This window comes from Fusarium redolens (genome assembly GCF_020744475.1).
Source record: "Fusarium redolens strain MPI-CAGE-AT-0023 chromosome Unknown BKA55scaffold_29, whole genome shotgun sequence".
NCBI classification, from domain to species: Eukaryota; Fungi; Ascomycota; class Sordariomycetes; order Hypocreales; family Nectriaceae; genus Fusarium; species Fusarium redolens.
Window position 1 is genome coordinate 433,972 of NW_025763692.1, and position 14,088 is coordinate 448,059.

Below are 14,088 nucleotides of genomic sequence, written 5' to 3' on the forward strand. Positions count from 1 at the left end.
TTTTCCCATCCTTCATCATGGCTCCTGCTAAAACAGAAATTCTGGTCGTCGACCAACCCGTTCTCCACTCCAAGACCGTCGCTACCGAAGAGGTCACTCCACTTCCTGATCTCGCTCCCCCTTTACTTCCTACTGAGAAGATTGGGCCTATGGGATGGATCAGAAGTCTTCTTCACTTCGAGCTTGGTGAGAGTTATGATGCTGAGGAGATAACTTCTATTCTCAAGAGGGCTTATTCTGCTTTCAAGGAGCGTACGCCTATTGCTGGTTGTGAGGCTGTGCCTACTGCTGATTATCTCGAGACCGGGCTGTTGCAGCTTCGTCATTATGGCGATGAGATTGAACATGACTTTATTGTCAAGGATCTTCGTGATCAGGACTTTCCTAGCTTTGAGGAGTTGAAGCGTCGCGGTTATCCCACTTCAGCTCTGGACCCTGATGTTGTTTGTCAACGAGGTCTAGGCGGAGAATGGCCTCGTGCTGGAGATCGATTGAACACTACTATGGTGCAACTCAACTTCATCAAGGGAGGCCTACTTCTCAACGTCCTTTTCCTTCACGCCTACATCGATGGAACAACGGCATACAAGTTCACCGAGATCTTCGCCGAGGAAGTCCGCAAAGCTCAAGGCCTGTCTATTACGAACCCAGTCGAGATTCCCTGCGACGACAGAGCTAAGTTGATGAAGCCATCTGATACCATCGTTGGCAAACCTGAAGACCATCCCGAGTACATCGAAATACCCTTCACGCCTGAAGGACCCCCACCAAAGCTGGCTTCACCAGTTCACCACGGTCATATCTTTTACTTCTCACCTGAGAAGATTCAAGAACTCAAAGAGGCTGCTGCACCTCGCAACGCCAAGCTTTTCAAGTCAGACGACATCTCTTCTTACATCTCCACGACGGATGCTTTGACTGCTCTGGTTTGGCGATGCACTATGATAGCCCAGCATGGAAAGAAGGAGGGTGAGGATAGGCCAACTGGACCATCTATGGTTGGTCTGGCTCTTGATGCTCGTCGTCGCGCTGGGAAGCCGGTTCACAAGCATACACTTGGTAACATCCTTGGATTTGCACCAGCTGTTATGGACATCGAGAAGGTCCTTGAACACGAAGATATCAGTCTAGCAGACATTGCGCTTGTTGTCCGAGGTGCAGTCAACAAGTCAAAGGACACATACCTCGCTACCATTAGCTCCCTTGTGGATGGTCTTGGTAACGTGTCTCGATTGATACCAGCCATTTTCTTGGACATGCCAGGCAACCATGCCTTGTTCTCATCATGGAGAGAGTTTCCTTTCTACGACATCCAATGGGGTCCTGCTCTGGGTGGTCAGATAAAGGCTATTCGACCACCATCGGTAGGAGTTACTCACTCCATGCATATCGTGTTGCCTGATCGACCTGAGGCGGGTCCTGGTGTCGAGGTGTTTGTTGGTACGGAGAATAATGCTATGGAGAGTTTATTGGAGAACCCTCTTTGGAGGCAATATGCTCAAGGACCAGAGAAGGCATGAAAGCTAACAAAGGTTGGTCGATGGAAAAGTAATATGTATGGTAGACCAGAAAGACTATCTAGTGTTAGGAAAGATACACGAATCAAAATGAAGCTAGGACACTACGAAGCAATTATAACGTAGTTCATCGCCACCTGTTTTATTGTCTACCATGTGATCATGAAAATAATCTAAGTTTTTCTGCCTTATTTCCGTAGCGTCTTAGTTTGTTGTCACAGTGACGCGATATCGCTGAATATCCCATGACCACGTATGCGACATTCTGTTAGCGTGTCATGATATACTTTGTCGAAAAGATATGTCAACATTCACCAATATGATTCAATTCCTGAACGTTGGTTGATCCTGTCTCCCTAAACTCTTAAGCTTGTTAGGTTCAACTCACTCTATACCAAACTTCACAGAAGGGGATGCTCTGCCTGCCTGGGGATTAGGTTCAAGTATGGATGAGCCATTGGTTAATGGCAAATCGACGTGCATCTCACAGAGAGATGCTTGCGTGCGAATCAAAAATTCTATTGTGTCATATTAGCAAGGTGTTATATCCTAGTCTGTCTCACATTGCCTTGAAAACGTCTTTCATTTAAGAGTCATATTTAGTATAATATGATGACGACCAATGAGATCCTGAAACACAGAATCAAAGTCTGCAACAGAAAGCTTAAAAGTTCTTACAGTTGTGAAAGTTAGTCTCGAACACCTATCAAAGCGCCCAATATACTCAACAACAGGAAGTTTGACTTTTCAAATGACCACTTTTCACTGGAGGTTTCGAGATAGAGTCCATTCACGCTTCTCAATAACTAAGCTTGACTCAAATCTATTACAGACTCAAAACTTATTCTTTGTTCACGGCGATAGATCGAGCAAGATACACGTGCATGATCCCTTTCTCGTGTCCACGATCTTTTAGAATTGATAGGGCATAGGGTTGAGGGCTGCCTTTCATTCTGAAACTTTGTTCACCCTGTGTATAAATATGCAGGCTCTCCCCTTCTTCCTGATTTCTCAACTTCTCTTCCTCATGCTCTTCAATTGCCTGTTGCTTAAGTCTCAAGTCTTTTGTTCTCAGCTTGTGTTTATGTCACAACGCTATCTTCTTCTTTTGATAAGTCAATCTTTCTCGACGCCTTACACATCTACCTTCCTCTTGAAGCAAGTCTTCACACTTTGGCCTACATTGTCAGCATAGCGCACATACTTGTCTTGGCCTTTTTACAATCTCTGCTTGGTAACATTTACCTGAGGCTTGAACACAGCGACAGCAAGCAAAGAGTTTGACTCTTGCCCTCCGCTTAACTTATACCCCCGCTATTCTCTTTATCTTCGACTTTCATCCGATATTCACCTTCAACTCTCTCTAAGCGACACTTGACTCATTACAAATGTCTGCTCTTACCTTCGAAGCGCTGAGTCAATTGGACCAGCTTAACAACCAAAGAGGGCCGCCATCCCCTCCACCTTCACAAGACAAGTGGGAGAGTGCTTCAGACTGCTCCTACTATTCACTCTCTGAACTGGTCTTGGACAAGTGGTATCGCCAAATCCCAGCAAGCCAAGTAAGGGAACAGGCAAGGCAAATTCCAGCCAGCCCTGTGTCAAGCCAGTCTATTTACCCGCGACAATTTTATAACAAGGAAGAGCTCGCTCTTCAATCGTCGGGTCCCTGGAAAGAATACCCGTTCTGTTTGAACAAGGGTTACGTTTGTGGGTCACCTGGCCCAGTGCGTATAATCACCAACTCTTCTGCGCCTGGGGACTTTGATGTGGTCTACCACCCAGGGAGGTTGGAGAAGTCAGCTTGTCTGGCTAAGTACCGGTCAAAGGGGTATCAAAAGGGTGCTGTACCAAAGCCCCTCCCCTCGAGCGAGCCAAGCAGTCCATCAACTTCAAGTTCAAGTGTTGGCAGTCCTTCACTGCAGTACAATCCTTACATCGCCGCGCATCTTGCGCAATACCAGCAAGCAATGACGGCAAGCTACTTCATGCAAAGTATAGCGATGCCTTATGCTTTTCCTTCGCCAGCGCTTGCTTACTCTTACTTTCCGACCTATGGCCAGTATTGATACTGAGTCGCGACATATTGCAACCAGCGCTGCTTTTTATGCTTTCAGCACTTATTCGCATTTGTCCCCAGGCTTCTCACCAATAAGTTCGTAGTCTAAGTCAACAACTATAACACCTTACGTTTCTCTTTTATTCCACATCTTACTATGCCATCAAACAATCAGCGCCTTGCGTTTTATGCTTTCAGTACGGATTGTCGCATTCTACTCAAGTGTACTCACGACTACGTTTGGAGTTTATTTTGGACAGAACCACAGTCATACATACTTTCTTTCAGTGGCTTTATAAGTGGTCATACTCTGAATCTATCCTGGGCTAAGTTGACGGCAAATATCCCGCTTCATATCTTCTTGGGATTGCGCTCTCGGATAGCGACCTTTATGAGTTACGACAGCGTTGGCACTCTTGAGCTTCTTCAAATACTTATCAGCAACCATCAAGGTCGTTTTGTTATTGTCTTAATTCAACTGATTCTGTCTTTTTTTTTGAAGGCTTGTTTCTGTCACATACCTGCTTCCCATATTGATCCAATTATTCAATGAAACATGTGAACCGCTTAATTCAATTTAACCAGGCCAGACAATTGGTAGCCATCACTTTGTTAAGCAATACGCGTCATCTTCTCTCTGAGACCTGTGACTGTGAAGTGACGTGCTGCACAATCAACGCCTATTGGTCCCCTCGGATCATCGCTACGAGATTCCGTCTGCAGCGGGAGATCGTCACCCACAGACCGCAGCTTGATTTTTAAGCTTATTCTTACAGGGATGAGGTGAAAAGCAATCTACACAATGCTGACGGACCCTGCTGGGTAAAATCGTACAATATGGGCCGGCCCCATGTAGACCCATTCTCTCGAATACTTCGCAAGAGAAACAGAGGATGAGCCAAGACTTCTGCAAGGACTGAATATGGGAAAGCTGATAGGGTCAGTCGCATCATTTTCCTTGACATCTCATACAGGTAGTGTAACAGTCCATAAACGAACCTTGCCACATCACATCCTGCGGCCGTCCCTATGAGTTTGCAGCCAATCTGGAATGAGAAGAACACCACAGCATAGAAACATGAGGCATTCCTTTGATCATTCAATGCTGATTTATCTTGGCGTTTTGTAATCAATACAAGCTGTGAGAATACCGAGTGCGATGGGCGTTCATCCTTCAGGCCACCAGATGATGAACCAGCTCTAAACACGTACTGTCACTGAAGACCAATGCGTAGCTGTCCGCACCTATCTTCACAACAGACCCTTCATTGACGACGTCATCACCATGGAGCTCTGGCACTCAGGCCGCAAAGTCTGCTCCGAGCGTGCATCAGCTTTCTTCGCCGACAATGAAGACTTTTACCAATGGGACTGTCCTGATCTCGATGAACCTCGAGTCAGCTGGCGTGTACAGACTCGTGAGAATGGTCAGCAGCTTAGTATCTCCAGTGAGTTGCTCCACTCCAGATGTTTGACAGCTTTCACTGACATGGTCAGCTGTGATTGGGGATGAGGTGCTTAAAGTGTATGAAGTCAAGAATGAGGACACAGACTACACGGACTGCTGCGGTGCTTGGGCTGACAATGGATGCAAGGCGAAGGCATAGTCTTACGAGAGTTGTCACTGGATTGTTAGCACCTGTATGGTGACCCGCAGGTGACCAAGAGATATAAGTAACATGATGGCATCAGTGAGGTGACTCAGAGAAACATCGACTGTGAAAGCAAACCGAGTCTTGACAGCTATTCATATGGCTGAAGTAGTCGTTCACAGGTATATCAAATTCGAACTCTCACTCAGGATTACAGGTAGGGTATGTGTATTCTCACAGTCATTAAGCAAAGGATAATGATGCAGGACGCACCACTATCCTATTCACATAACAGCCCAGTCGAAAATTCAAAGGCGAAGAAGCCTACTGTAACATGTCATCCTCATGTTGGTACCCCACAGGATGAGACTGATCATGGTTATCAATCAGACAGAAGCCAGAAATACACTCTCCACCAGGAAAGGTTTCGAACCAGGTGTCCAAAGGAGAGCCTTGGCAAGCAACGCCGTCTATTTGAGTCAGGGTAGCTTGAAGGCGCTTGACAAGCCCCTAAACTCGATGGCGGTTAGCCGTACTTGGACTACTGCCCACCCAAGTCTTGAGAGAAAGATACAAAGTCCTCCATGATTCAGGAAGCCGCTCGTGAGCTTCAGGCAAGTGCCCGATTTCGTGACCAAGCTGGAAGCGTGATGATCAGAACGTTTCTAGCAATTTCAAGGTCGCAAAGACAGGAGAGGCAAGACGAAGAGAGTGGACGTCTGATGTCGGTAAGAGGATAATAATTGCTTGTAGAAGTTCCGGGGGTAAGCAAGAGAAGCTGTCGTTTTGTACCTTGGGTTTCAGATGGCTCAAGAAGACGTCGTTTTGTAGACGAGTAGCTCTTTCGAAGGCATCAACAAGGCCGGGAACATAGTACGGATCGAATCGGAACGCTTGAGGTATAAACTCTAGGGCTCGGAAGCGACTAGTGCGTACAGGCATGCCGAATTGCTGTTTCAGCGAAGAAGCTCCCCCGTAGCTACGTCCCCAATCAAGCAGGGTATTCGTGTCAGTCAGCATAGAAAGACAAGCTGCAAACAGGACCTCTAGATTTAGTCTGTAATTTTGGTCAAGATGCGCCAGCATGATTCATGAAAGGTATAGCTCCAGGGTGCATTGGCTTCATCGGGATACGAACACAGTCTTGGATCGTGAGGTGTCAAGTCCACGTCCCTGGCTTCTCCGGCCCAGAGTGGATGTCGTGTCGAGTTTGGGAATTTGTTGGAACAGTTATAGAAGTAATATCATCGTATTCTCTCCATCTTTCGACACCAGAGACGGCCGTGCGATTCAAATTGTCCCCCTCAATTCAGACTTTACATGTCAGATCGTTATCTAGCCGGGCCTCAATTAGGTCACTCACCCGCCCGGAGGTTCTCAATCCAGGGCTCATTAAGCCTCTCAGTGAAAAGTATTCCACGAAGAATACAGAGCTTCATGGTTGAAAAGATAAAAGTAGTCAGAATTGTTATGTTTTCTGCGATATTGGTAACCTTGGATGTTTGTGAAAACCCGCAGCTACCTGAATTATAAGGCAGTCATTCACGCTGCCAAGTGCCATATATGCGGCATCTTGCAGGAGGCGTCAGTCCTTCTCCAGTCTTTCAGCTTTCAATAAGCTCTCGAGAAAAGGAACTACTGTGAATGATAAAGAATGCACTTTTTCTTAGACATCTGATCAATTCGTCTACCACCGCAGGCTTATTCAGGTATGCTTATCGAGAGGTAACTGGACTTCGTCAACACCGCATTGTCCTGTATACTGTACTATGATGATTTGGGGTGATTAAGAGCCAGATACAAGAGTTGTGGTTTGTAAATCACTATGTACCAATTTCTCAAGATGGCCGGTGTAACAGTATACTCGCCCAGACGTTGAATCATGTTGTTCGAAAGCTCTGGTTGATTGGCTCAGGAGAGCTCTGCAAGGGTTCGGAGACGTTTAGGGCATTTACGCAGCGATATGGACTTGGAACAGACGTGACTCAGAGCAGAAAGACACCGGCACCACATTTACTCATCAGTCAGATGGCCTGTTCAGTGGAGAATTCTTGTCACAGTTGCTTCGACAGCAGTATTCAGGGACTGTACCTGAACATCGTAGCGGAATGTTCCCTTGCTCTCTTTTTCCCTATAAGTATTGCATCTTCCTCCCTCAAATGCCCAACGATAAGTCAAAACACAAGCCCACCATCAAATACATGTCACACCATCAACACACACATTTCAGCTTTTCTAAACATCACAAAACCAAAGAGACAATATGCCTCGTGTAGCATGGGAAACATTCACCAGCGCTGTGAACAAGCAGTTTACCGACCATACAATTCCTAAAGATCTCGTCGTGGACCTTGACAAGTTTTACGTCGCAGTGAGCTTCATTTATGACGGGGATGGAATGCAACGCGAGTACCATATCTACGAACTAGACAACAATCACTATGCCGTTAGGTCGTGGCAACAAAGAGATTTGCTATCTGAGCTTCTGGCATGGGGGGACTCTGGTGTTAGAGAGGGATGATTAAGAAACGTATCAAGGATCTGAAGGGCTCATCAGTAGTGGAATACATTGATCATATGACAATTTCCCCAAATCGGGGAGCTTTAAACCATGCTGCTTTGGTCTCTCTGTGCTTTCCCGGCTTTAATTAAATTGTCATTCATAAGACTCTTGCTTGTCGTGAATGTAAGGATTAGCATTGCCTTGGCCGAGGAATTGGATCATCTCATACCTATTAAAGCGGGCAAAAGAGGCACAATCTAAGTTTGCTTTGCAATATATGTTGCAGCAGGTGTTGAGGCATTGTGGTATTATGTGCAAATTTTGAGCTAGATGTGTTCTTTGCAGTTGAGACCTGTCGGTGAAAGCTCCTAATCACCACACATTACTTAGTCATGAATGTAAGGTCATTAGTGTACCACTTCACTGCAGGATTATCACGATAGATATTCAGAGATATCAAGCACCTTCATGAATGTGTTGTTCGTAGCTCAGACCTATGGCTGACGGCTTGTATTCACCCCCCTTAACCTGCTTGTGTTCTTTATCACAGATGTGTTATTTGCAGTTGAGACCTGTGGCTGAGAGATTATAATCACCACACAGAACTTAGTGTTCTTTATCACAGCAACAGTTTACACTGCAGTGACTAGAGTAGAGGCTCGTGAATAACTTCCATTGCCGTTTTGTATGGCGACTCGTCGAGCAAGCTCACCCATAAGAACCCAAGACCCAGCACGTTTCTTGGTTCTCTTCAACATCACCAACATTTCAACATTGACAAAGCTAAAAATCTTACAATCCCAGCCCACCAATCCCAAATTTCCCAAACAAAACCAAACCCCAAAATCACAACATGAGCTTCACAGAAGAGCGCACATTCACGGAAAGCTCCAAAGGATATACCATAGCCCTTGTCCCCAGGAGTGAGGTGGTTCCAACCTATGAGGCCTTGGTCGAGGACCTGAAAATTATTTTCGGAAAGGAGGAAAAGAAGGAGAACAGGCAGTTCTACGCCACGCATCAGCATCGTGACACCTTTGCTGTGGTGTCCTGGGTGCAAAAGGATTTAAAATATGAATTGCGGGAGTTGAGGAATCAGAGGGACGGTGGCGTCAGGATCGCACCTCGGCCTGAAAGCTAATCAATATTAATATTGATTCACCGATCCGGTCTAGCCAAACTATGAAAACTCCAATTCGCAAAGGTTTCCTTGTTTCCTTTTCAAATGTGACATATGAATATCTACACTCTTCCAACATCGGCGACGAGACATTGCCACTTGAAATACATTCTTTAACTTAACAAAATGAGTTTAGTACCAGAATCTGTATTCTGGGCGAGTAACAGGCAATGGACTGAACACACTATCCCCTCATACCTGATCCTGAACTATGATGACTTCCTCGTGAACCTGAGAGCCATTTTCGGCAAAGAGGAAAAGGAGGATAATAAGTATTTCCACGTTAAAAAAAAAAAAAGAAAAAAGGGATCAGACGACTACGTTGTACTTGCCTTTGTGCAAAAGGACCCGCAAAATGACTTGCTCTTCTTGACGACTGCGACGACGGTTATGTCAAGCATCGCATCTCAGCTGTGATCCCTCAGAAAGACTAATGGTCATTAACTGGGCCGGTCTAACTATAAAAGCTCAAAATCGCACAGGTTTCCTGTTATGTATCGTCTACTTTTAACAATACTACTTCTCAAATCTTCCAACACCAACAATATAAACATCACGCTTTTGAACACATTCTTCAACTTCAATATCAAAGAAATGAGCTTAGCAACAGAATCCATGTTTCTTGAGAGCAAGAGGCAGTGGACCGAGCACTCTACTCCCCAAGACACGGTAAAGGATTATAGTCATTTTCTTAATGACCTAGCATTCATTTTTGGCCAAGAGAAAGACGAGGCGGACAAGTGTTTCCACGTCAAGAAGCAAGATCCTGCGAACTTCGTGGTTATTTAGTTCGTGCAGAAAGACCTGCTTGCTCAGTTGCGGTCTATGAAAAGCTCTTCGGTCAAGGAGGGGGAAGTCTGAACGAATCACGCAGTATCGTGGCATCTGATGGTAGATAGCTTGGTGGGACAGTATTAGTAGTAGCTATGTAATCTATGCTGTGACCTCTCGTCTCTGGATCGTGATGTTCATGTTCTCAAAGTAACTCACGCCACCCTTGACAACATATGTTCCCCTATTCGTCTCATCAACCCAGTCAACCTTGAAGCTCCTCAAGAACTGCAAAGGGCCCTTGTATAGCTCCATACGTGCAACATCCTGGCCCAGACAAACTCTAGCACCATATCCAAAGCCCATGCTATACTTGTTGTAAACCTTGGCCTTATCCTCATCTAACCAACGCTCAGGCTTGAAGACCTCAGCGTCATCACCGTAGATGTTGGGGTCTCGGTGCACGAGCCATGGGTTGCATGTAACTTCTGTACCCTCGGGGACGAATTGGCCGCAGATTTCAAGACCGCCTGGAGGAGCGATGCGAGGGAAGATATTTGGTGCAGAGGGGTTGAGACGCATGCTTTCTTTGACGCAGGCGATGTAGTAGGGGCAGTGCTCGACGACTTCATCGTACTGGGGCATCTCGGAGAGTTTACCAGCGACAGTGGCGTCGTCAAGTTCGGTGATGAGCTTCTTATAGACGGATGGGTTGGTGAGGATATGGATCATCATGGCTTGGAAGGCTGTTCCTGTTGTATCAGCGCCGGCTAGAAGGACGAGAAGAATTTCTGCCTTGATGTAGTTGATGTCCAAGGGATTGCCATCTTCATCCTTGGCCTCAATAAACCTGTAGATCTATGTCAGCATGTAGCGCGAGACATGGAACGAGGCTGCTTACGTTTGAAGCAAGTCAATACGTCCGTTTGTCGCACCATTCTCAATATCCTTGAAACGCTGATCAATCAAGCGATCGCGAAATCTCATCAAAGTGCCAATGCCAGAATCCTGCTCTGGACTAGCAACCATGTACTTGCCCAAGAAAGTACTCTTGACCCAGTTTGTAAAAGGATACAGCCTCGCCATGATACCGAATGGTGTAAGACCATCATGAAAGCCCTGAATAAGACCTTCAACATCCTTACCCTCCTTGACAAACCCAAAGGGAGCACCAAAGCCAACTTCTGAAATGATGTCATAAGCCATGAACACGGCCCAAGGCGCAAAGTCGAATGCTTTGTTGGTGGAGGCGAATTCTCGCTGCAGACGAGCCATCCAATTCTCGATGTTGGAGTCAATTAACGGTTCCATCTTTTTTATGTTGGTTAAGCTGTAGAGAGGAGCTGCAATCTTTCTGTATTTGGCATGCATGACCGAATCTTGCATGTTGAAGAGGGATTCATCTTTGCCAAAACTTCCGGTGATGTAGTGCTTTGACTTGTTCGCGTGACGGTTGTAAATCTTGGGAAGTTGCGTTGCGTCGCTGACGAGCAGCATAGTAGGAGTAATCCTGATAACAGGTCCTACAAAGCGTGAATAACTTCATCCATCTTTGAACAGGGTGATCTTACCATGCTTCTTGTGAAGCTCTTGGAACGTCGCACATTCATCAGCCTTGACATTATGATACGTGATCCAAAGCCTCGTAACACTCCCCCAGAAATTCCCAGGAAATTTGCTGAGAGGATGAAAAAAGCGATACCGAACAATCTGCCACAAAGCGCAAAAAGCAATATACCCAACCCCCAAGAGGGCGACATTCACAAAGCTAAGCACAGCCATTGTGTCTGCAGGAAGCAAAACGAACCAATTGTTGAGAACGCGAACATAAGCAATGAAAGGGGATTGTACCCGATAATGTACGAGGGATCGACGCGACGGCTGGCTTCCGGGCTGTTACATAGCCTGTATAACCGAGTTGCGCAACTTGACGATCATTAACCAAGGATGTCCAATGACCCGTGATTTCTTTTTTTATGCTATGAAATATGTACAGTAAAGTGGATTCTTTAATGTAACGGTTGACGTCCGGATGGGCAATCCGCTGAAGATCCAAGAATTGTTCATGCGCGCTTGCCTATCAAACGGTGACTTACCTGAGAACCTCTAATGATCCTGGACTATCATTCGGCAGGATAACCGTTCCCGAGTCTTGGTAAAATTTCTGATCCTGGTCCTTTACCCACATTCGCCAAGATCTGTTACCAAGATCACCATACGCGGCTCAGATATTGAATCCTCTCCACTCCAGCAGTTACTCAAGATTCGCATGTGAACAGGTTGGGTAATACAACGGTAATACCACGACGGTGATCCCGAGATTCTGGGTAAAGGAGAATCCTTCTGCTTCTTTTCCCCTGACAAAAACTTCATGCAGACTCTTGGATGATATGATATTTGTCTCATTGTGGAGACTTTATTGGTTGAATGCCTTGTTTGCTTGGATCCACAGTTGAGAAAAGATGACAGATTCTCAAGAGGAAACAAGCTATGGATCAAGTGGATTCAATAAAATGATCCGCGGTAAAAAGAAAATCAGTAGAATGAGGCGATAATTAGTGTGAGACACGCTGAAGAGAACCGGTAGACTAGCAATTAGCTCCCACCGGGCCGTTGTCTCTAGCCTCATTACCCTCAGTAGCAAAAACGTTAAGAGGAGAAAACAACACCAAGTGGAAAAAACGCTCCGGAAGAGAGAAGCCGAGGTCCACCAAGCGTCATGATTGTCGCACAAACGAATTTACGGACCATTTATTCAACTATCCTAGCATTTAATCAGTTTTACCCAGCCGCCAATCATTACAATAATCTCCACTCAGAATGGGGGGCAATGATACCCTGTGTTGGTTCCAAGACGAATAAAAAATCTGATATATGAATTTCCCCTGAGAACTTGTCCTCTTTATCCAGGGCTAACGATTGAGTCAGTAAGATCTTCGCTCGCTTGGCGCAGGCCGAGAATTTAACGTCTGTGCTTTCGTTACAGAACAGTAAACGATTGGCATAACACCAACGAGTCATCAAAGCTGCTGTAATGAAAGGCTATCTGCTTGTCTCAGTTGAGAGACAATGGATTCTTTCATTTAACCAGCTGAAGATTCTTCATCAGCTGAAGTTTTCGGACTCGTGCAACCTTTTTCGCTTGTTTTCTTGACAACGATGGCTGAATCACAGGGCTCGACTGTTAATTCGGTTGCTATTTGTTTCGCGGTCATTAGCTTTTGTGCTGTGGTGCTGAGATTATGGGCGAGGACGTTTATTGTTAGGTCGCTGGGGGCGGATGATTGTGAGTTTTTTAGGTCCACTGTTGTTGGGGCATTGCTAACTGTCGCAGACTTGATTTGCGTCGGAGCTGTAAGTTTGATCCATTTACGACTGCACGTACAGATATTGACAGATGCAAGATTTTATCATGGTGCTTCATCGGCTGCACAATAGCTTGTAGGTAGAATATCACCTGTCAACTGACCGTCGCTGACCTCCTTAGCCGTCCAACATGGCCTCGGTAGCCACTACGAAGACGTAATAAAACGCGGCACCGACAACTTCATCGCCTACCTCCAAATCGTCTGGTTATCCTCCATTTTTTACAATGCCTGTCTCGGCTTCATCAAGATCTCTGTCCTGGCTCTCTATACCCGACTCGGCGACAAGATGTTACGCAAGACGGCGTTTGTCATGATGGGGGTTGTTGGATGCCAGGCTGGTGCGAATGTCCTGGCTTGCATCTTCCAATGCAGTCCGATCCCGGCAGCGTATGACATTACGATCTTGCCGGAGGATAAGAGATGCGTTGACATTAATGCTTTTTATCTGGCGAATGCCGCGGTGAATATCTTTACGGATATCTTGACGTACACGTTGCCGATTCCACTGGTGGCGAGGCTTCGTGTTCCTCGACGACAGAAGATCAGTTTAGCCATTATCCTCGGTCTCGGACTCTTGTAAGTCACTACCATATCTGTCCGCCGTTTCACTGCTAACATCACCAGCGCCTGCATCTCCTCCATAATCAGAATAACCTATATCCCCAAGATGCTCAGCTCCTCCGACCAAACCTGGGTTATCTCCGACGCAATGTACTGGTCCGTAATCGAGACCAACATCGGCATCCTCGCCGCCTCGATCCCCTCCTACAAAGCTATCGCCAAGAAATACGCGCCCCGTCTCCTCGGCAGCTCCGGCATGTCAAGCAGTCGCAAGCTCTCCGGCTTCAAACAGATGCCCCTTGAGCTCCAGGGTGGTAGCAATCCTGGTACTGGTGCGCCGAAGAGTACGTTTGAGACGAATATTAAGAATGGGCTGGAGGATAACAGTAGTGAGGAGGTGTTGGTTATGCCGAGTGGGAGGATTGGGGTTAAGACGGATATTACGTTTCGGTATGAGAATAATTTGGAGAATGGGACGGTGAGTCAGAGATAGGGATATCGCCGCATCTCGTTTGTATTGAAATAAGATAACTATAA

General features: G+C 46.1%; 5 protein-coding genes across 5 annotated transcripts; 4 read left to right on the forward strand and 1 right to left on the reverse strand.

Moving 5' to 3' along the window:
- Positions 1-17: 17 nt before the first annotated feature.
- Positions 18-1,520, forward strand: BKA55DRAFT_599690 (transferase family-domain-containing protein; the record flags this gene model as incomplete). Its single annotated transcript, XM_046196429.1, has 1 exon — positions 18-1,520. One exon carries the CDS (start codon positions 18-20, stop codon positions 1,518-1,520), a length of 1,503 nt encoding a protein of 500 aa, XP_046041987.1.
- A 1,385-nt stretch (positions 1,521-2,905) lies between these two features.
- Positions 2,906-3,586, forward strand: BKA55DRAFT_528408 (Ribonuclease/ribotoxin; the record flags this gene model as incomplete). Its single annotated transcript, XM_046189000.1, has 1 exon — positions 2,906-3,586. The coding sequence occupies one exon, from the start codon at positions 2,906-2,908 to the stop codon at positions 3,584-3,586; it is 681 nt and encodes a 226-aa protein (XP_046041988.1).
- A 1,275-nt stretch (positions 3,587-4,861) lies between these two features.
- On the forward strand, positions 4,862-5,183 carry BKA55DRAFT_697713 (uncharacterized protein; the record flags this gene model as incomplete). The annotated part of the gene is made up of 2 exons (XM_046200423.1): positions 4,862-5,024; positions 5,074-5,183. The coding sequence occupies 2 exons, from the start codon at positions 4,862-4,864 to the stop codon at positions 5,181-5,183; spliced, it is 273 nt and encodes a 90-aa protein (XP_046041989.1).
- A 3,985-nt stretch (positions 5,184-9,168) lies between these two features.
- On the reverse strand, positions 9,169-11,404 carry BKA55DRAFT_599692 (cytochrome P450; the record flags this gene model as incomplete). The annotated part of the gene is made up of 5 exons (XM_046196430.1): positions 9,169-9,257; positions 9,357-9,423; positions 9,842-10,472; positions 10,524-11,145; positions 11,194-11,404. 5 exons carry the CDS (start codon positions 11,402-11,404, stop codon positions 9,169-9,171), a joined length of 1,620 nt encoding a protein of 539 aa, XP_046041990.1.
- A 1,377-nt stretch (positions 11,405-12,781) lies between these two features.
- On the forward strand, positions 12,782-14,083 carry BKA55DRAFT_656404 (uncharacterized protein; the record flags this gene model as incomplete). The annotated part of the gene is made up of 5 exons (XM_046197454.1): positions 12,782-12,908; positions 12,957-12,976; positions 13,027-13,063; positions 13,110-13,566; positions 13,615-14,083. The coding sequence occupies 5 exons, from the start codon at positions 12,782-12,784 to the stop codon at positions 14,042-14,044; spliced, it is 1,071 nt and encodes a 356-aa protein (XP_046041991.1). The 3' UTR covers positions 14,045-14,083.
- Between the last annotated feature and the right edge of the window lie 5 nt (positions 14,084-14,088).